Source organism: Rousettus aegyptiacus, unplaced genomic scaffold (genome assembly GCF_014176215.1).
Source record: "Rousettus aegyptiacus isolate mRouAeg1 unplaced genomic scaffold, mRouAeg1.p scaffold_m13_p_5, whole genome shotgun sequence".
In the NCBI taxonomy this organism is placed as follows: Eukaryota; Metazoa; Chordata; class Mammalia; order Chiroptera; family Pteropodidae; genus Rousettus; species Rousettus aegyptiacus.
The window spans coordinates 89280583-89302900 of record NW_023416308.1 but is presented as its reverse complement, the minus strand read 5'-3'; the positions used below and the strand labels follow the sequence as shown (position 1 = coordinate 89302900).

Here is a 22318-nt window from a genome sequence, read left to right as displayed (position 1 = left end):
TCACTTTATCCCACTGCACCCTAATCGCAGCAGTGCGTGGAGCCTGCTCTCAGCCGGCCACCACCGGCCACCGCCGCCTCCATCTATTTCTCCTGCCCCTGCTTTATCTTGACGTGCACTCGCTCTTCTGAGACTGAGTTTCCAACCTCCCAAACCTCCTTTCCCTGCACTCCTGTTCCTGCCTTCTGAGGGGAACTGTATGAGGAAGTTCTGCTGTGACTCCCTCACTTGTCACTTATTCTTCCTTCTTGACTAAATATTAAAATTGGTCTTTCCTCTGTAAATACACTTTTATCATTAATCTCCTTCCCTTAGGAGTTCTCTGCCATTCCTTTTTCAGAAAAGAGCTGTATGCCAATTACCACTTTATTGACTTTGAGCTCCACATCCATCGTTCTTTGCCCTGTTTGTGATAGTGGAGCAGGACCTTGTAAACATTTCTCCCTCGCCAGTCAGCGCGATGCTAATCTTCGTCAGTACAGGGCGCTGCAGGGCCCGCTCAGGAAACAAAGGCATCTCTTCTGGGTCCCGGGGATTTCCTTTCCTTCTTGCTCTGAGCTGCTCCTCTCAAGCTCAGACATCTAGTGGCACTCACCCCGGAGGGTTTCAGGGGTGTCCCTAGGCCACCGAAGTTTCCTGACAATTTCTGTGTACCTCACCTGGATTCACAGGGTCTTTGTTCAGCAGCGCTCTGCCCGTGTTAGGTGAGCTGCCTGACGATATGCCAGAGACTGGGTGGCTTAAACCACAGAAACTTCTTTATCATATTTCTGGAGGCTGGGAAGTCCAAGATCAAGGTAAGAACCAATTTGGGGCCTGGTGGGAGCGCTCTTCTTGACTTGCACATGGCCACCTTCTCGCTGTGTCCCCACGGGGCAGAAAGGGAGAAAGCGAGCTCTCGGAAATCGCTGGTATTATAAGGACACTAATCATATTCGACTGGCATTCCACGTTCATGACTTCATTTCACCTCAGTCACTTCCAACCACACTGGAAGTTAGGACTTCAATACATAAATGTTGAGGGGTTGTGAATGGGGCGATAGAATTCGGTCCAGAGAACTGCCTCTTGCACAGCTGGTTTCTCGGAACTCCAGAGGCATTCTCCCCTCTGCTCCGTGTGGTCCTGAGTTTGCAGGAACCTAGCAGCATTTCCAGGGGGTTCGACTGCAACTCTGGGCCGTTTCATGCCAAGTCTCATTTGCACCTCATGGGGGGAGTTGTTATTAGTCAGCTCTGCCTTCCCATACCCAGCAATCTTCATCGGCCTTTCATGGGGCATTGCCCGATTATGCCCTTAAGAAAACAAGTAGAGACTTCCCAACACGCTCCAGGTCTCGGCCTTGGGTATTCTTTAACCCATTTGTAATTGATCCTATTACCTTCTGGTAACCCTTTAGTTAAAATTTCCTATCTCCAATTGACAACTGGTGTCCGTTTCCTGACCGGACCTGACAGACAGAGGAGTCTTCTCTATCCTGCTCCCTTTCACTATCGGTTCCACAGTTGCGAGCTAATTGACACACAGAAGCTGTGAGGAAATATTTACAAGTCACGTGGCATTATATCCTCACTTAAGCTTGAAATGAGGCAGTGAACATAGAGTGGAGACAAACCGGTTTGGAGGCATGTCTTAGACGGCACAAACAGAAAATGGTTAATAACTGGATGTGTAGGTGTTGCTGAGTAATGGACAGAAGATCAAGGTGGCAGTTGCTGGAGCAGGATTCCTCAGTCCACTCCTCCCATGGCTGTGTCCCCTTCCCCCAGAGTCTGACCCCATCAAGGAAAATACCCTAAAAGAAATGAACCCTGGGACAGAGAAGAAGATAGGGCCAAGTGGCAGGAAAGAGGAGAGCTGAGTTGGAAGGGCCTAGAAGTGACCTGAATATAACAAGAGGGGCCGGTTGCACAGTGTCTGCCATAGATGGCACTAAAATTGAGTCCCCTAGACACAAACACACAGGCACAGACGGGGCCTTCATGCGGGTCTTCAGACGGGTCTTCAGCCAGTGAAACCAAACGGGCAGTCCTTACAGCATAGAATGATGCGCAGTTTTCAACATTCAATCTCTTAGGCATTTATTAGACACCTATCATGTGCTCTCTATCAGCACCTAGAGAAATACAACTCAGTGACTCGGGGTTCACAGCCCCATCTCCTGGGAGCAGAGTGAGGAGGAAGCTCACTTGTACTTGTCGGGCAGGCCGGTAGGTCTGAAGTGATCGGGGTCTTTGCCACTCCGGCCCCATCTGTTAGCAAACTGATCGGCCTCGGAGTCTTCTGCTCCATGGCCGCTGTCTCCGTACTTAAAAAAGTCTGTGACTCTCTGAGAATTCTCTCTGGCATTGCTGGAATAGAGCAGGGCGGGTAGGAGATGAGTCAGGGATGAGGAGCACAGCGCCACCCTCCCATCTCTCACCTTTCTAAGGGATTAATGACTCTGAGACAAGCCAGGAGGGAGCCACGACAACCCCCGAACCCGTGTGGGCACAGTGCGCTCTGACCGGGTGAGCCCCCTCCTGCTGGCTGTACAGCACCCGTAGGGCTGGGCGGGAATCAGTCCTCATCCTCAGGTTACCTTCTTGAGGACAGGCCCACATGTCGTCATAAGTCATACTATGGCTCTGCAGGCAGCTCAGGCTCTGCAGTGGGCATCGATGGAGAAACTGACAGGACGGACATGAGGAGGCCCTGAAGGGTCCTTCTTTGGGGCCTACCTCCACCTGATCCCCAAAAGTGGCCCAGCTCTGCTCCCTCATCCCTGCATCCCCAGGAGCCCTGGTTACCTGAGCACTTCAGCGGCCCAAACGCCCCCAGGTCCCCTTTGTGCAGCGTCATAGTTCCCCCGGGCATGGAAGTACTTGTCTGCACCTATGAAATTGGCTTCTCTCATGTCACGGTAGGCTCTCCACATGTCCCAAGCCCCTGGGAAGCAAAGGGCATGGCAAGGGATACCAGATGAACAGAAAGACAGTGGCACCCCTTAGAGAAGTACCAAGGAATGAAAAATGGACCATTGACTCAATTTCAGCCTGTGCTCACAGCACCCTGGAAACCAGAGGTGGAGAAGCGTATTCTTTAATCCCAGCTCACGTCTCCACAGGACTCTAAATGAGAGTCATTTAGGTGGGGGCACAACTCTGTAGTGCCTGGTTGTCTGAGAGCTGGGATGCTGTCTATGGGCTCATCTCACTTACGGCTCCATCATGTGTTTAAAGGACAGTAGGGAGGTATCATAATAGAACAGTACTTCTCAACTTCGACACTATTAAAATTTGGGACCAGGTCAATCTGCGTTGTTGAGGGCGGTCTTGAGAACTGTAGGACATTTAACATTGTTCCTGAGCTCCGTCCACTACGTGCAGGCAGCATATCCCCCCAGTGTGGCACCAAAAATGGTGTCCAGTCATTGCCACACATCCCTGGACCACACAGTTGCCCATGACCAAGATCCTCTGTGGTAGAGTGACACGACACCTGGTAACAGTGAGGGAACCTGGTGAGTGAGGTGGTTATGCGGAAGGCAGAGTCTGAGAGGAGCTTGAGATACGTGGCACATCTGCAAAACTGTAAGGAAAATGCATGCTTGCAGACAGAATGCACGTGGTTGTGACTTGTGTCCCTCTGCTCGTTGTGGGATTAAATGGCATCCCGAAAACTTTCTAAATGGACTGTACTGATGATGTAGGTTGTAAGCGCTAGAGCGGTGGTCCTTTTCTCAGTCTTAGATCAACTTTCTAATCCCTGGGAAGATTTGAAAGTGGGATGCCAGATCACATCTCAGGCAATTACCTCAGTCTCTCTGGGGATGGGGATCAGACGGCCTAGGTTTTTACCGTGTTCCAGGTGCTTCCAACACATAGCCGAGATTGATAACTGCCGAGCGTTAGGCAGTGGTTATGACATGTATCTATCTGGCAAGAGCTGTGGCCTCATGCACAGCTGGGTTCACACTCTTCTCGGTCACCTGCTGCTGGTGCTCAGGTCCTGGTCAATGGACTCAGCTGCCATAAGCCTTCGTTTTCTCCCCTTCCAAGCTGGGGCAGGAGCCTGCCTCATCTAGCTATTCTGCTGTTAAAGCTGGCGACCAACTGTTTTCAGCTTGACCAGAGTTGTCCCTGTTTGCCTAGAAGTGTCCCATTTGCACTGAAAGTGTCGTGGAAAACTCCTGAGACCTGCGCAAACCAGGAGAGTTATTGCCCGAATGGCAGGAAGTGCCGAGTTCCTAGCGGGGGCTTGATGCGTGCCGCCAGCTCCCTTTTGGTCAGTTAAAGGCTAGAAATGGCAGGAAGCAGACTAAAGCGGGAAAGTGTTACCGACTGTAGCAAGCCTTGGCAAGAGCTAAGCCGAAGGTCTCTTTAAACTATCCCATAAGGGATTAAGGGGGATGAGAATAAGGAAGGAAGGATGGAAACAACGAAGGAAGAGGGAGGGTGGGAGGAGGAGGAGGAGAAAGGATGGATAGCTTGAATCATAATTTATGCAATTAGTTCAATGTAATATTTTATACTTTTTCAAGACTTATTTTGTATCTTTGAGTCGACTTACATTTCAGATGGGAATGGACTGTTCTTCTCCTAGTAAGAGCTTAAAATAAAGTCTGTGGTTTTTGATCTCTTCGATGAAAAGCTCCCCACACACCTGGCACATTCTAGCACATGAGACAGAAGCCTCAAGCCTTAAGGGTGCTCGGGGAGAATCCCAGTGTCCATGGGTGCCAACCCCCTCCATTGATCTTACCCTGAACAGCCTCAGTCATGAATGAAAGCCAGCTGTTGACTCCCAGGACCAAGGAGCAGAAAACGAGGCCTGTGAATAGCTTCATGGTGCTGAAATGAAAGGGGAGGGTCAGGGAGACACAGACAAGTCTGGCACACCCCTCGCTGGGATTCATGTGTCAAAGCGAGCCTGCTTGTTCATTTCCGTTTGTTCTCACCAGACTCTAGTTCTCCATGTAGAAACATTGCAGTAGAACTTCACTCAAAACCACAGCCCTCGATTCTGGACCCATCCGCCCTGAACCCAACATGGTCCAACAGGTTACTAAGGTGGCATTGATGGAAGAGGACAGTGGTTAGGACCAGATGGACCTTCGCAAAGCGGTCCGTACTTAATCAAATGGCATTAACACGTGCCACTCTGGCAGCCCAGACCTCATACAGGACTAATACCAAACAGAATAGTTACTTTTAAAATAATGTACAATCCTGTAGGGAAAGAGAAAACAGAGCAGCCATTTAAAACCAGTCACTCCTGGGATTAGCTCCTCACCTGACTTCCAGTGGAGCAGAGCTGCTGGTCCCTGGCTGCTGGGGAGACGACTGGTATTTATACTGAGCCCTCTGTGTCGGGCTCATGGGGAGCGCAGAAAAGCCAGACTTGGCACCTGGGGAAGGTCTCTCCTGGTAATTCCCCTACATTTTACAAAGGATAGCTTCCTGGACACCGGGGGTTACCTCGTCCACAGGTCGTTTCGCCATTGTGCAACCCTGGGGAAAACAGGGAGACGTGCTCTGCCTTGGCAGCCAAGGCCAGGAGGATGGCTCTGCTGTCAGAATTGGAGGGGCTGAGGCAAGGTCACCTGGGCATCGAAGAGGAAGGCTGAGGAGCACCGGAATGGGCACCTGGGCCAGCCTCTGGAAAGTGTGCAGTTAGAGCAGTGGTCCCCGACTGTGGCACCTGGAACTGGTGCTCTGAGGAGAATCTAATGCCTGATGATCCGAGGGGGAGCTGAGGTGGTGATGCTAGTGCTGTCGAGTGGCTGCACAGACAGATGAAGCCTTGCACACACCTGCTGCTCACCTCCAGCTTGTGGTCCTGTTTCCAACAGGCCACCGTCTGGTACTGGTCAGCTGGCCCTGTGGTTGGGATTCCCTGGATTAGGGGACAGCTCTTCCAGTTAGTGTCTTCCTTTACTGGTCATTTCCTCAACATGGTCCCTGCTGGGCCAGAAGACAAAAAAATCAGAAATGAAAACCTTTATGTCTAAAGCTCTGACAGGCTGGGCCAGAAAACCTCAATGGAGCCCTGGATGGCCTTTTTCACCACTCTGTCTGCTTATGCTAAGCTTTCAGGTTTGAGGCATAGAAATTCCTGCTCCGCTGGTTCAGCCAGTGAGCAGTTAAATCAGTTTTAAAAATAGGAACAAGAATGGACATGGATGGGTCTCTGAGATGAGTGAGCTTTGGATTTTCCCAGGCGGGGCCGCTACTGTCATTCTGTCTCTGTCTTTGAGGCAGAGGGTGTCAGGGGCACAGGAGAACTGAGAGATGTTTGCAGCACCCGTTTTGTCCAAAGTAGGCACCAGTGAAGGAGAGCCACACAGCTTTGGAGACCCTCCTTACCACAGGCCCGAATGGCATGACTTCATGCAGAGCGACGGTGGGCCATGCAGGAGTGTGTATACCCCTGTAACAAACGATCTTTTCAATGACAGTCATCTTCTGATATGTTGGCCTTGCCATGTTTGCATAATAATCAAACCTATATTTTAAACCGAAATCTTCTTACTGTTATAAATATCTCAATCAGAAAAGAAAGCCAAAATTTTTGAAAATAGAAAAGGAAAACAACAAAACCCCCGCACACATCATCACTGGGAGGGAAGCATCTTGAATCAGTCCGGCAAGAATACCAGTTGAGAGGCAGAACGACGTGTTGGCCCTGATGCGTTAAAAAGTCAGGTTTGGGAGCTTTTGAGTCTCATTAGAGTTGAGGTGTGGTTGGAGTGAAAGTCTGGGAAACACAAAATTTGTCCTTCCCATCTGCTCCAAATGCCAGGATTCCAGGCCTTTCTCGGGTGTGCTGGGTCTGGAGGTAAGCGCATCTCCATGCCAAGAAAGGCAGTCATACCAAGCAAGGAGCCAGGTCATGATTATCCCCAGACTTTCCATTAGGCTTTGAGAATCAGCTTTAGTTAAAGGAAACTCGGACCTGAAAGTACTTTTTGTTTTTGAAGCGCATGTTGTAAACCCTGTCTCTGTGAAGGTCAGAGGCATCAGGGAGTCCCAGAATGTGGAGGACACAGATGGCCAAACAAGCCCCCCTCATTCTGCTGACTAATCAGACTGAGACAGACGCTTGGGAAATCTAAAAATTTGACTTTGCCTAAGCAGTAAATCCTAAGCAGTAAATTTCCCATCTTAGGTTATCCTGCCAATGAATGTAAGAGGAAAAAGAGTCCCTTTTTGACAAAATAGTTTATGGTCAGCCTAGAATAAAAACCTTTCTGTTTAATGATATTGAAAAGCATGTTTAACAATCTAGATATTGGAATAGCTTAAATGGTGCAGAAGTTTTAATGATGAGTCATCAGATGTATTCATTATTAATCACTTGCCATTTTAAACACAACTTTAGAATTATTGAGACTTAAAATGTTTTCCTCCCCAAATGAGTTAATTTCTCCAAAACTATATACAATTCCATAGGAGATTTGGGGTTTTCAGTTGTCTATAATACACTACTCCTTTTAACAAATATTTAAAAAGAAGAAAAATATAAAACATTTTAAAACCCCATTCAGCATCTTTCTGTATGTCGACAACACCGGATCCAGACTCGCAGGGTGCCCTTGCTGCTTCTGGCAGAGGGCTAGTGAGAACTGGGCCCCACCGAGTTCCCCAGCATGTCCTTTTCCTTGATGTGTTCCATCAGGTAGGGTCCGGGAGGCTTCAGAGGAGCCATGGACCTCAGCCAATAACCTGTGGAGGAAGAGACAGAATTAAGTACAGACAGGTTTGAATCTGCATTTCCTGGTGCCTAGACATTGCAAATTGGACATGCCAGGCTAGGAAGACAGTGATTTCTCTGCATGAGGAGGGCGTGGGCTTTCTAAGAAGGGATATACACCAAACAGAGTTAGGAGTCCCTACCCTTAATTAAATTCTTGGGTCTTTAACATTCCTGATAATTAGCTTGCTCAGTAGAAGAAACAGGGCAGATGTAATTTCTGGTGTCCTCCCAATTCCAAGAATTGATGGAGGGAGGCCCATAAGGGACAGGGGACCTTTTGACAGCTGTGCCTTTCTGATTTTATTACCTCGAGGAGGGACAGGATAGGCTGAGTCATGACGTTAGACTCTGGGGATTATTGCTCCTTGGGAGGGACAACAATCTTAGGAGGATTACGGACGCCTTACCTTCTCTTTTCTTTTGTTGTCTTTATTATACACATAATCTTTCCCATTACTGAAATCTGACTGATTTTATCATCGGATAAGTATGAGATTTGCCCCTGTGCATCTATAATCATTATTCTCTGCAAGTACAAGTCTCATTTTCATGAAGGCATAGTCTACATCTGGTCATTCCTCCTGCCCCATCTCCATGTAAGCCCAACATGTAGTGTAGTAGCTGCTGCATAGAAGGCACTCAATGAAGACCTGATGAATGAATAAATGAATAAACACGTCATTATACGGAATTCCGAAAGCCCTAGAAACGGGCAATGTTTGACATGCACCTTCTTAAGTTGTGTGTCACAGCGGGAAACTGTTTTGAATCCAAATGAGATCGAATTGCACTGCACTCTTTTTCCCTTGGGACTTCATCTACTCTTCTCCAGGTCATTAAATGCTCTTCTACAATATGAGTACATGACAGAGCAGAAGTCACACTAGGTCTATCCGTATTCGGGACTTAGCTCTTAACTTCTAGGCCATGCTGCCTGCAAGTCAAGTTGGCTGGTTTTAAGATCTGCGATGGGAAATGAGTGTCACAATATCTACTGGAAAGGTGATCTGGTGTTTTGTAACAGGACTTTCTGTCAGAGATAAACATGGAACAATGGAATGGGCCAAAGTCTGGGTTTCTACTGCCAGAAGCTGAGATAGCTGTGTCCGACGACATTCTCCCGAACTAAATCATCCAACCTGGAATTGCCGTAGCTCATTCATATTTTTAAGGGGTGTACAACTTCCAGAAAGGAACACACGTTAAGGTATGGAGGCACGGAGCTGGAGTAGAGAGGGCACCGGCATGCATTGGCGTGTCTTGGTTCTGGTTCCTGAGTGAGCCGTTGATATTCTCTACAGCTTCTCCATCAGAAAGGGCTTCGCAAGTGGAATGTTTCTTAATGAGTCAAGGAGAGTCATGTTAGTCGTGCGGTACGTGTTAGAAAGAATGAATCCACTGTGCCACCACAAAAGATGAATTTGTAGATATTCAAAGCACCCCACCCTAGGGAGAAGATTTGGATCTTCTTTCCACTTTTTAGAAATCTTAGAAAGTAGAACAATCTGGCCTCTTAGGCCTCCTGTCTCCAAGCCTGAATGCTTTATCAACCTGAAAAACTAACTTTTTATTTTTATATTTTTCATATTAAAAATGTCTTAAAGTACACTTTACCTACCCTGACTAACCACACTTTCCTCTACTCTCCTCTGTTGTCCCTCCATTCGCTCTAGAACTTCTGTTAACAGTTGACTTCAGCACCTTTGGGAGGAGATCTGAAGGCATCTTTGGTGTTCATTTCACAGTCCCTTTGGAATATGGGGAGGTAGTTTTAATAGCTGGTAAGTACCAGCCTTCCACAGCACAGCACCCCATGCCCAACCGCAGAGCAATAAATGATCCTAGCCTGCTCTCACTAACCAGTATGCTAAACCACTGTTTCCTTGACCCCTGTTATCTGTCCCTGCTTACACATCACAGAACCAAATTTCTCTATGGGTCAGACTCAACCCTCTCTACGGCATACCTGCCCTTCCACTACTGCCTCCCCACTGGGTGAGAAGGCTCTGTGGTGAGTATTTCCCTTTATATTCGCCTATTTCCTTCTCTTGTTACAAAAACTGAAACTCGCCTTTCTCGTGTTGATTCCCCGTTTTCTTGCCTTCTCCCACAGGATCATGTTCTGCTATTCTTAACAACAGAATGGGAAAGGATCTTCATCCTCTTAACTCCCCACTGCCATTTCTATGTTCATTGGCCCACTAGTCTCTTCTCGATATAGCAACCAGACATTAAAGCACGGTCCCAATGGAATCAGCACAGGTCATTTCCAAAACGGGGAGATTTCCAACCACAGGCATTTCTGAAGTCCACTCCACGCTTGCTGAATCAGAAGCGTCAAGAGTCTGTCCCAGGAATCCACATTCTTAAAATGTCCACCAGATGCTTCTGATTAGTAATGTTTGGGGACAAAGCATCTATTACATTGGTTCACATATATCCACACTCCTCTCGCACCTTCATGGAAAATTTCTACACCCACAGCCCCCGTTCCAACATATTAACTGCCAGCACTCTTAGTGACATGGATTATGTTGTCCGACCTTCTGAAATAAGATTTTATTCCCAGATATTTATCTGGGAAAAGAATTTTCCAGTTAAAAGAAAAGGCCGATCCAATGCCCTGGGGTGACATGTGTCGAGGCTGTTGGAAGAACAGAGAGGAGGGCTGTGTGTCAGGGAAAAACGAGTGAGAGGAGAGAAGGAGGCAATGAGGGGCGAGTGAGGTCGAGCGCAGTCGTGTAAGCCATTGTAGGGCTTTGCCTTCAACAGTGCGTCAAACTAAGGTCCTCTGGAGGGTTTGAAGTAGAGACCGACGACATGATCTGTCTTGTGTTTTCATGTCTGGTTGCTATATCGAGAAGAGACTAGGTGGGGCAAAGGTGGACACCTGGAAGCCAGTGGGGGATTCGTCACAATAATCCGGATGACGGAGAATAATGACAGCATGGAAGCGGTAGACGTGGAATTAGGGGACAAGTGTTATCTTTTCTGGATTTTTTTGACAATAGGTTCAACCATTCTGAGTAGGCTGGGATTTTCCTACATGTAAACAAGGTCTAGGTTCATCTCCCAACGACTAATACTACACAGTGCCATCATGGTTTCAAAGCTTTTCCATTTTCTTAACTTCCAAACTCCACCATCACACTACCCACCCCTATTAATCTAGGCAGATTGCTTTTCCTCCTTCATTCACTCATTGACTTATACGATCAATAAAAATTACCGGGAACCTGTTACAGGTGGGGTGCCGCGCTCTCTGCACTGTGCTTAGGGATCCAGCAGGTGGTCTGTCAGGAGGCCAGGGAGGTCTCCTACCCCTGGGTTTGTACATTGTGAGGCCAAACTCAGATGCAAACAGGTAGCGAGCGATGAATCCTGTGATAGGTTAAAAAAAAAAGCAGGTGTTCCCGCCACTCTCCCTCGGTTCTCTGGCTTCCATCTCAAAGTACATGGTCTTTGTTTTCTCTCATTTCCATCCTTTCTCAGAGAAAGACTTGCTCTGACTACATTCTGGGCAACCCCATCTCAATGACCCGGTGGGCCCGTGGACCTTGGAGTGTATGCTATGTCCTATCTTTTACCCTCTCTGTTACCTCTCTCTATATACCCTATAACTCTCCCTCATCTTTAAACGGATCCTCCTCTGACCTTTTCATGTATTGGTTCATTTGATAATTCAGCAAGTATTTACTTAGTGGTGTTATGTAATTACCCACTTATTTCAAGTCTGCACTTTAGCACCTCAATGAGGTTAGAGAAAAATATACAACCACAGTGCTTGGTACCACTTGAAATTCATCACCATTGATCTCGAGCTGCCTAGCAATCCTACTATAATTTCCAACTTCATTCGCTTCGCCGTTCTCCTAGATGACCATTTTCCACTTCTCTCCTGGAATTTCAAACACCTCTTCCTCCTCCTCCGTCTCCCTCCCAGTTGAACATGTCCTTTTTCACTGAAAAAAAATAGAAGCAATCAGAAATGACAGTCCACGGGCTCTCGGCACCAAATCCACTGACCGAGCTGTATTTATTCCCAGATACTGTGCTCTCTCTCCTGTTACTAAATGGTACCTCTCCACGTCATTACCTATGGTCGCCCTTAGGTTTAGATCATACAGACAACAGTGATGTGTGCTGCTAGTGAGTGATGGAGCAAACATTAATTTCCATTCAAACATATAGCTGCAAACACAGTCTCGTATTTTCAGGGCTTGAGTGATAGAAAGTCAAGCAACACAGACATTCATTTTGTGTGTGTGCGTGTGTGTGTGTATTTCAAATAGTTGCATCATCTATAGCTTCAGACCATTGTTCGCAACTATCCGTATACAGAATTTCCAGTACCAAGTAGAAGAGACTCACCCGGTTCCTTGAATTTGGACACAGACAAATGTTAGCTATGTACTTTTTCATTTATTCTGTCATCAAAATTCCTATATATTTAATTATACAAAAGTATGTACATTTATTATGATGAATAATTTTCTTAAATTTTTAAAATTTATAGTATGGACTTGTTGCAGTAGAGAGAGAAAATGAAATTAGTGTCTGACTTTCTAGAATATTGTTATGGATTGGCACAAAACACCCACTATGGGCTGATTAATGATTGAATAATTAGGTCATTGGTGTTTTAATCTATATGCATGTGTGCACGTGTGCACGTGTGTGTGTGTGTGAGTGAAAAGACAGATATGGTTTCCGTTGTTAATTTAAATTCATTTTGGTCCTTAAAAGAGTTTTATTTTAATTGTCTTATAAGGCAAGTGGACTTCAGACATTGTTGGCATTTCCCATACTTTTAACCTCCAAAAAAGAAGTCAGTGTGGTGGTCCTAAGGAACGATTTGTTGCCCAGGTAATAACGTTATAATGGGTGTAACTGACATTTTCTTTTCCCAAATGGTATAAATACATATAACCAAACTTTCTAAAGTCAAGAAACCTTGACAAAGCCTTCATCTCCGTATGCTAGATTTCTTAGTGAAACCATGAGTTTGAGAGTTTGCTACCCTGTATCTCACACCATGGCAAGTAACAAGGTAACAGTTGGCTAAACAGGCAGGGTGATAAGATGGTAGTCCAAAAAAATGCAACAACGGGAATAAAGAGAAATTCCTTTTTGTTTCAGGCAGAGAATAAGCCTTTCTCTTCATTCTGTCTTCAGGCAGCTTGGAACAAAACTGATTTGTCTAGGCTGAACTACATTTTTGAGAATTCTCTTTCTGGAATGTTTTCAGTTTGGATGAGGCCCAGGGGATATTTTCTCTTGAGAACTAGAGGCTTAATTTATATGTATATAAATACATACATACAGGCCTGACCTCATGGGCCTGACACTGCTGACATCTTCCGTTCAAGTGACAAGAGGATAGACAGTGACACCTCGCACCGCTCCGCATGGGACACAAAGAGCACCCCCAACCCCCGCCCACTCCCAACCCATTATTCTTCTGACTGGGACCTAGCAGTTCCCCACTTGGGCTGCCATTTGTTACCTCCCTCCGTCCTTCCATAGGTTTCCTAGAGCCTATACTTTAGTTCTCTTGGGGAGGTGAAAATTCCCCTCTCTACTCCACTTGACTTCTTATGGCTGAACTAATAATAGACCAGATTATCAGGAGAAAAGCCAATGTAATGGGTGGACATGGGAAATCATAAATGATGTTTAGACAAATGCTCAAACCACTTAGCTTTTCATTCTTTTGGACAAAGGAACAATAAATTTGTAAAGATTGGACAGGATACAGATAAAAACTTAAAGTTTTGGTGCTCATTAGTGAGGGATCTAAGCCAAGTTTGAGTTGGAGAAATAATTTAGTAAAAAAATAACAAGGTTTGTACACACAGGCTTTCTACCTTGAATTTTTCAGCTCTGGTGATAGGGGCGGCTCTCTCAACCCCTCTGGGGCAGGGAGGGCCACTTACACAGCAGAGAGTTATTTCTTGCATTCAGGGAGACGCGGGAGGTCCCCTTCCTACACGGGCATCTCCTCAAGTAGCTTTAATTCAAAGTAATCAATACATCATTGTGGGATATTTTGGAGCGACCTGCCCTGGGTCCCGACAGTTCTGACACCTAAACACTTTTGTTGTAGCTGCTGGCCCCCAAAAGACACATGGACCATCAGAACTCAGTGAGTTATAGGAAACACTCTTTATTCAGCCAGCCAGGTCTGCCAGGGGTATGCAGACCCCAAATTAAGCAGCCCTGAAATATAGAGGTACAGGGTTTTTAAGCCTCAAATTTTATTCTTCATTCTATCTAAACACTAAGGTCTATTTTTCTTCTACTCACTATCTGTCGACCCGCAGGTCAGGTATGCAAGCGAGGGTACAGAAGCAGAAAGCTCATTGTTAGAATGTTATGTTCCTATGGGTGACAGCCCATGCTCCCGTACATAGCCATGTTCCCATGGACATAGCCAAGAGGTAATTTTCCTGCAAGTAATAAATTTCTAGCAGTCATTTTTCAGCCATTAGTTGCACTGCCATTATGAAGGACTGGGTGAAGGGAAGCAGAGTCCCTCCATTTGATAGCCTAAAATGAAGAGACAAGATTATTTTTCATTTTTAATTAAAAAAAATGTAATCTATACTTGGCATACACTATTATATTAGCCTCTGATGTACAATATAGTGATTCAACATGTATATATGTTATAATGTAATCACCATGTTAGTAACCATTGGTCATAATCTGTGCAAAATTCCAGTTATAAAATAAAGGAGCCAGGTAGATAATACATTACTTCACTGGCTGAGCCAGCCGAGGGGCAATTTTTGTGCCTATAAGCTGAAAGCTTAGCATAGGCAGACAGAGCGAGGAAAAAGCCATCCAGGGACCCTGTGAGGTTTTCTAGCTCACCCTGTCACTTTTGAAACTCAGAGCTTTAGGCATTAACTCTGAGGGTTTCATTTCTGATGTACCTGACATCTAGCCCAGCAGTGACCATCGTGAAGACCAATAAAGAACGGTCTGGGCAGGAGGAGCTATTCTCTAGCCCAGGGATTCCCAAACCCCGGGCCTGCTGACCAGTACCAGACGGTGGCCTGTTGGAAACAGGACCACAAGCTGGAGGTGAGCAGCAGGTGTGAGCGAAGCTTCATCTGTATTTGCAGCTGCTCCCCAGCACTAGCACCACCTCAGCTCCCCCTCGGATCATCAGGCATTAGATTCTCCTCAGAGCACCAGTTCCAGGTGCCACGGTCGGGGACCGCTGCTCTAACTGCACACTTTCCAGAGGCTGGCCCAGGTGCCCATTCCGGTGCTCCTCAGCCTTCCTCTTCGATGCCCAGGTGACCTTGCCTCAGCCCCTCCAATTCTGACAGCAGAGCCATCCTCCTGGCCTTGGCTGCCAAGGCAGAGCACGTCTCCCTGCTTTCCCCAGGGTTGCACAATGGCGAAACGACCTGTGGACGAGGTAACCCCCGGTGTCCAGGAAGCTATCCTTTGTAAAACGTAGGGGAATTACCAGGAGAGACCTTCCCCAGGTGCCAAGTCTGGCTTTTCTGCCCTCCCCATGAGCCCGACACAGAGGGCTCAGTATAAATACCAGTCGTCTCCCCAGCAGCCAGGGACCAGCAGCTCTGCTCCACTGGAAGTCAGGTGAGGAGCTAATCCCAGGAGTGACTGGTTTTAAATGGCTGCTCTGTTTTCTCTTTCCCTACAGGATTGTACATTATTTTAAAAGTAACTATTCTGTTTGGTATTAGTCCTGTATGAGGTCTGGGCTGCCAGAGTGGCACGTGTTAATGCCATTTGATTAAGTACGGACCGCTTTGCGAAGGTCCATCTGGTCCTAACCACTGTCCTCTTCCATCAATGCCACCTTAGTAACCTGTTGGACCATGTTGGGTTCAGGGCGGATGGGTCCAGAATCGAGGGCTGTGGTTTTGAGTGAAGTTCTACTGCAATGTTTCTACATGGAGAACTAGAGTCTGGTGAGAACAAACGGAAATGAACAAGCAGGCTCGCTTTGACACATGAATCCCAGCGAGGGGTGTGCCAGACTTGTCTGTGTCTCCCTGACCCTCCCCTTTCATTTCAGCACCATGAAGCTATTCACAGGCCTCGTTTTCTGCTCCTTGGTCCTGGGAGTCAACAGCTGGCTTTCGTTCATGACTGAGGCCGCTCAGGGTAAGATCAATGGAGGGGGTTGGCACCCACGGACACTGGGATTCTCCCCGAGCACCCTTAAGGCTTGAGGCTTCTGTCTCATGTGCTAGAATGTGCCAGGTGTGTGGGGAGCTTTTCATCGAAGAGATCAAAAACCACAGACTTTATTTTAAGCTCTTACTAGGAGAAGAACAGTCCATTCCCATCTGAAATGTAAGTCGACTCAAAGATACAAAATAAGTCTTGAAAAAGTATAAAATATTACATTGAACTAATTGCATAAATTATGATTCAAGCTATCCATCCTTTCTGTCCTCCTCCTCTCACCCTCCCTCTTCCTTCGTTGTTTCCATCCTTCCTTCCTTATCCCATTCCCCTTAATCCCTTATGGGATAGTTTAAAGAGACCTTCGGCTTAGCTCTTGCCAAAGCTTGCTACAGTCGGTAACACTTTCCCGCTTTAGTCTGCTTCCTGCCATTTCTAGCCTTTAACTGACCAAAAGGGAGCTGGCGGCACGCATCAAGCCCCCGCTAGGAACTCGGCACTTCCTGCCATTCGGGCAATAACTCTCCTGGTTTGCGCAGGTCTCAGGAGTTTTCCACGACACTTTCAGTGCAAATGGGACACTTCTAGGCAAACAGGGACAGCTCTGGTCAAGCTGAAAACAGTTGGTCGCCAGCTTTAACAGCAGAATAGCTAGATGAGGCAGGCTCCTGCCCCAGCTTGGAAGGGGAGAAAACGAAGCCTTATGGCAGCTGAGTCCATTGACCAGGACCTGAGCACCAGCAGCAGGTGACCGAGAAGAGTGTGAACCCAGCTGTGCATGAGGCCACAGCTCTTGCCAGATAGATACATGTCATAACCATTGCCTAACGCTCGGCAGTTATCAATCTCGGCTACGTGTTGGAAGCACCTGGAACACGGTAAAAACCTAGGCCGTCTGGTCCCCATCCCCAGAGAGACTGAGGTAATTGCCTGAGATGTGATCTGGCATCCCACTTTCAAATCTTCCCAGGGATTAGAAAGTTGATCTAAGACTGAGAAAAGGACCACCGCTCTAGCGCTTACAACCTACATCATCAGTACAGTCCATTTAGAAAGTTTTCGGGATGCCATTTAATCCCACAACGAGCAGAGGGACACGAGTCACAACCACGTGCATTCTGTCTGCAAGCATGCATTTTCCTTACAGTTTTGCAGATGTGCCACGTATCTCAAGCTCCTCTCAGACTCTGCCTTCCGCATAACCACCTCACTCACCAGGTTCCCTCACTGTTACCAGGTGTCGTGTCACTCTACCACAGAGGATCTTGGTCATGGGCAACTGTGTGGTCCAGGGATGTGTGGCAATGACTGGACACCATTTTTGGTGCCACACTGGGGGGATATGCTGCCTGCACGTAGTGGACGGAGCTCAGGAACAATGTTAAACGTCCTACAGTTCTCAAGACCGCCCTGAACAACGCAGATTGACCTGGTCCCAAATTTTAATAGTGTCGAAGTTGAGAAGTACTGTTCTATTATGATACCTCCCTACTGTCCTTTAAACACATGATGGAGCCGTAAGTGAGATGAGCCCATAGACAGACAGCATCCCAGCTCTCAGACAACCAGGCACTACAGAGTTGTGCTCCCACCTAAATGACTCTCATTTAGAGTCCCGTGGAGACGTGAGCTGGGATTAAAGAATACGCTTCTCCACCTCTGGTTTCCAGGGTGCTGTGAGCACAGGCTGAAATTGAGTCAATGGTCCATTTTTCATTCCTTGGTACTTCTCTAAGGGGTGCCACTGTCTTTCTGTTCATCTGGTATCCCTTGCCATGCCCTTTGCTTCCCAGGGGCTTGGGACATGTGGAGAGCCTACCGTGACATGAGAGAAGCCAATTACATAGGTGCAGACAAATACTTCCATGCCCGGGGGAACTTCGACGCTGCACAAAGGGGACCAGGGGGTGTTTGGGCCGCTGAAGTGCTCAGGTAGCCCGGGCTCCTGGGGATGCAGGGATGAGGGAGCAGAGCTGGGCCACTTTTGGGGATCAGGTGGAGGTAGGCCCCAAAGAAGGACCCTTCAGGGCCTCCTCAAGTCCGTCCTGTCAGTTTCTCCATCGATGCCCACTGCAGAGCCTGAGCTGCCTGCAGAGCCATAGTATGACTTATGACGACATGTGGGCCTGTCCTCAAGAAGGTAACCTGAGGATGAGGACTGATTCCCGCCCGGCCCTACGGGTGCTGTACAGCCAGCAGGAGGGGGCTCACCTGGTCAGAGCGCGCTGTGCCCACACAGGGTGGGGGTTGTCGTGCCTCCCTCCTGGCTTGTCTCAGAGTCATTAATCCCTTAGAAAGGTGAGAGATGGGAGGGTGGCGCTGTGCTCCTCATCCCTGACTCATCTCCTACCCGCCCTGCTCTATTCCAGCAATGCCAGAGAGAATTCTCAGAGAGTCACAGACTTTTTTAAGTATGGAGACAGCGGCCATGGAGCAGAAGACTCCGAGGCCGATCAGTTTGCTAACAGATGGGGCCGGAGTGGCAAAGACCCCAATTTCTTCAGACCTCCTGGCCTGCCTGACAAGTACAAGTGAGCTTCCTCCTCACTCTGCTCTCAGGAGATGGGACTGTGAGCCCCGAGTTACTGAGTTGTATTTCTCTAGGTGCTGATAGAGAGCACATGATAGGTGTCTAATAAATGCCTAAGAGATTGAATGTTGAAAACTGTGCATCATTCTATGCTGTAAGGACTGCCCGTTTGGTTTCACTGGCTGAAGACCTGTCTGAAGACCCGCATGAAGGCCCCGTCTGTGCCTGTGTGTTTGTGTCTAGGGGACTCAATTTTAGTGCCATCCATGGCAGACACTGTGCAACCGGCCCCTCTTGTTATATTCAGGTCACTTCTAGGCCCTTCCAACTCAGCTCTCTTCTTTCCTGCCACTTGGCCCTATCTTCTTCTCTGTCCCAGGGTTCATTCCTTTTAGGGTATTTTCCTTGATGGGGTCAGACTCTGGGGGAAGGGGACACAGCCATGGGAGGAGTGGACTGAGGAATCCTGCTTCAGCAACTGCCACCTTGATCTTCTGTCCATTACTCAGCAACACCTACACATCCAGTTATTAACCATTTTCTGTTCGTGCCGTCTAAGACATGCCTCCAAACCGGTTTGTCTCCACTCTATGTTCACTGCCTCATTTCAAGCTTAAGTGAGGATATAATGCCACGTGACTTGTAAATATTTCCTCATGGCTTCTGCGCGTCAATTAGCTCGCAACTGTGGAACCGATAGTGCAAGAGAGCAGGATAGAGAAGACTCCTCTGTCTGTCAGGTCCGGTCGGGAAACAGACACCAGTTGTCAATTAGAGATAGGAAATTTTAACAAAAGGGTTACCAGAAGGTAATAGGATCAATTACAAATGGGTTAAAGAATACCCAAGGCCGAGACCTGGAGCGTGTTGGGAAGTCTCTACTTGTTTTCTTAAGGGCATAATCGGGCAATGCCCCATGAAAGGCCGATGAAGATTGCTGGGTATGGGAAGGCAGAGCTGACTAACAACAACTCCCCCCATGAGGTGCAAATGAGACTTGGCACAAAACTGCCCAGGGTTGCAGTCGAACTCCCTGGGAATGCTGCTAGGTTCCTGCAAACTCAGGACCACACGGAGCAGAGGGGAGAATGCCTCTGGAGTTCCGGGAAACCAGCTGTGCAAGAGGGTGTTCTCTGGACTGAATTCTATCTCCCTTATTCACAATCCCCCAAAATTTATGTGTTGAAGTCCTAACTTCCAGTGTGGTTGGAAGTGATTGAGGTGAAATGAAGTCATGAACGTGGAATGCCAGTTGAATATGATTAATGTCCTTATAATACCGGCGATTCCCAAGAGCTTGCTTTCTCCCTTTCTGCCCCGTGGGGACACAGCGAGAATGTGGCCATGTGCAAGTCAAGAAGAGCGCTCCCACCAGGCCCCAAATTGGTTCTTACCTTGATCTTGGACTTCCCAGCCTCCAGAAACGTGATAAAGAAGTTTCTGTGGTTTAAGCCACCCAGTCTCTGGCATATCGTCAGGCAGCTCACCTAACACGGGCAGAGCGCTGCTGAACAAAGACCCTGTGAATCCAGGTGAGGTACACAGAAATTGTCAGGAAACTTCGGTGGCCTAGGGACACCCCTGAAACCCTCCGGGGTGAGTGCCACTAGATGTCTGAGTTTGAGAGGAGCAGCTCAGAGCAAGAAGGAAAGGAAATCCCCGGGACCCAGAAGAGATGCCTTTGTTTCCTGTGCGGGCCCTGCAGCGCCCTGTACTGACGAAGATTAGCATCGCGCTGACTGGCGAGGGAGAAATGTTTACAAGGTCCCGCTCCACTATCACAAACAGGGCAAAGAACGATGGATGTGGAGCTCAAAGTCAATAAAGTGGTAATTGGCATACAGCTCTTTTCTGAAAAAGGAATGGCAGAGAACTCCTAAGGGAAGGAGATTAACGATAAAAGTGTATTTACAGAGGAAAGACCAATTTTAATATTTAGTCAAGAAGGAAGAATAAGTGACAAGTGAGGGAGTCACAGCAGAACTTCCTCATACAGTTCCCCTCAGAAGGCAGGAACAGGAGGGCAGGGAAAGGAGGTTTGGGAGGTTGGAAACTCAGTCTCAGAAGAGCGAGTGCACGTCAAGATAAAGCAGGGGCAGGAGAAATAGATGGAGGCGGCGGTGGCCGGTGGTGGCCGGCTGAGAGCAGGCTCCACGCACTGCTGCGATTAGGGTGCAGTGGGTTAAAGTGAATTTACCGAACCCTCTTCATGTGTTGTTATTAATACTGTTTTATCTTATTCCTTCTTCGATGACCTTTCTTTCTTTATGCAGATCTAAGTTTCTACCCTTAAAATTTTCCCCTCTCAGAAGAACTTCAAATGTTTCTCGCAAAGCAGGTCTGTGCCAACAAATACCCTCGATTTCTTGTTTGTCTGAGAAAGTCATCCTTTCTCCTTCCCTTTTGTAGTATAATTTCACAGGGCACGAAATTTAGGATGTTGGGTTTTTTTTCTCAACACCGTATGTATTTCACTCCCCTCTCTTCTTGTTTGCGTGGATTCTGAGAAGTCGAATATGATATTATCTTTGCTGCTTACAGATGAATTGTTTTTTTTTTCCTCCGGCTTCTTTCAGGAATATTTCTTTATCTTCGATTTTCTGTCTGTGCCTAAGCGTAAGGTTTTTGGCATTGACCCTGCATGGTGTTTTCTGAGCTTCCTAGATCTGTGGCTTGGTGTCTGACATGGGTAAATTCTCAGTCATTATTGTTTCAAACATGTGCTCTGTTCCGTTCTCTCTCTTTTCTCCTTGTGATATTCCTGCACATATATGTTGCACCTATATGTTTACGGTTGTCCCACAGCGCTTGGATTCTCTGGATTTTTTTTTTCTGATTTTAGTCTTCGCTTCTGGTTTTGGAGGATTCTGTTGACCTATCCTCTAACTCAGAATATCTTTCTCAACCACGTCCATTCTACTAATAAGCCCGTCAAAGGCTCTCTTCATTTCTGTTACAGTGTTTTCCACGTCTAGCATTTTTGTTGTTGTTTCTTAAGGATTTCCATCTCTCTGCTTCCATTGCTCATCTGTTCTTGTACACTATCTACTTTGTTTATAGAGCCCTTAGCTTTTAATCATAAATGTTTTACGTTCCCAGTCTGGTAATTCCAACATCTCCAGCATGTCTAATTCTGATGTTGCTCTGTCTCTTCAAATTGCCGTGGGTATTTTGTTTGTTGTTTTTTTTGGTTGTTATTTTTCTTTTTAATATGCCTTGTAATTTTTCTTGACAGCCAGACATGATGTTCTGGGTAAACGTCCCTACTGTACACAGGCCCTTAGTAAAATGGTGGTGATGAGTGGGGTTAAGGAGAGGCCTTCCATCATCCTATGATTATGGCTCACTCGTTAATAAGCCCGTGTCTCTGGAATGTGAATGTCATGAGTGTTTCTCAGTTTTCTCCTCTTCACTCACGACAAACAGGATACTAGAGCAGCATGGTTATGTCTCTTCCCCTGGTCAGTTAGACTCTGATAATAGAGTTTCCCCTGAGGTTGGTTCAGGTTAAGAACAGAGCTCTGATGGGTTTCAGAATGGTTCCTTTCTCCTCTCTCTGCTGGTAGCCAGAGGGGATTTTTTCTAAGATAATTTCTGTGAGAACCTGGTTAAGCTCTGGAAGGTAACTCTCACAATATTGTGGCGGGTCCCCTATGACTGGGTCCCCCTGGAGGTTTTAACTCTCAGAGTTGACCCCACTGAGTCTTCATCAATTCCAGTTCACATTTTTCTCCCCAGACACCGGTCCTCCAGCAGTTTCTGCTACTGAGTCTCTGCTAGAGTGAGCTTTGATCCCTCAATCCTCCTGACTGTTTCTCCAGTCTCGGGGGCAGCAGTTTGCCCTGTGTCCTCACCTCTTTTATGACTCCAAGAAGAGTT

The 22318-nt window shown here is 47.1% G+C and overlaps 2 protein-coding genes across 4 annotated transcripts; one reads left to right on the top strand and one right to left on the bottom strand.

The window, feature by feature from the left end:
* Window positions 1–481: 481 nt before the first annotated feature.
* LOC118602906 (serum amyloid A protein-like) lies at window positions 482–18485 on the top strand. 2 transcript variants are annotated; one of them, XM_036221323.1, is made up of 4 exons: window positions 482–797; window positions 15797–15885; window positions 17703–17841; window positions 18279–18485. In XM_036221323.1, the coding sequence occupies exons 2-4, from the start codon at window positions 15801–15803 to the stop codon at window positions 18442–18444; spliced, it is 390 nt and encodes a 129-aa protein (XP_036077216.1). In that variant the 5' UTR covers window positions 482–797; window positions 15797–15800; the 3' UTR covers window positions 18445–18485. The 2 variants fall into 2 exon arrangements, with proteins under 2 accessions (XP_036077216.1, XP_036077215.1); XM_036221322.1 differs by lacking the exon at window positions 482–797 and adding an exon at window positions 15316–15354.
* LOC107504810 (serum amyloid A protein) lies at window positions 2056–20169 on the bottom strand. Of its 2 annotated transcripts, none has more exons than XM_036221321.1 (4): window positions 19834–20169; window positions 4744–4832; window positions 2790–2928; window positions 2056–2351 (listed from the first exon to the last, which is right to left on the bottom strand). In XM_036221321.1, the coding sequence occupies exons 2-4, from the start codon at window positions 4826–4828 to the stop codon at window positions 2186–2188; spliced, it is 390 nt and encodes a 129-aa protein (XP_036077214.1). In that variant the 5' UTR covers window positions 4829–4832; window positions 19834–20169; the 3' UTR covers window positions 2056–2185. The 2 variants fall into 2 exon arrangements, with proteins under 2 accessions (XP_036077214.1, XP_036077213.1); XM_036221320.1 differs by lacking the exon at window positions 19834–20169 and adding an exon at window positions 5275–5319.
* Between the last annotated feature and the right edge of the window lie 2149 nt (window positions 20170–22318).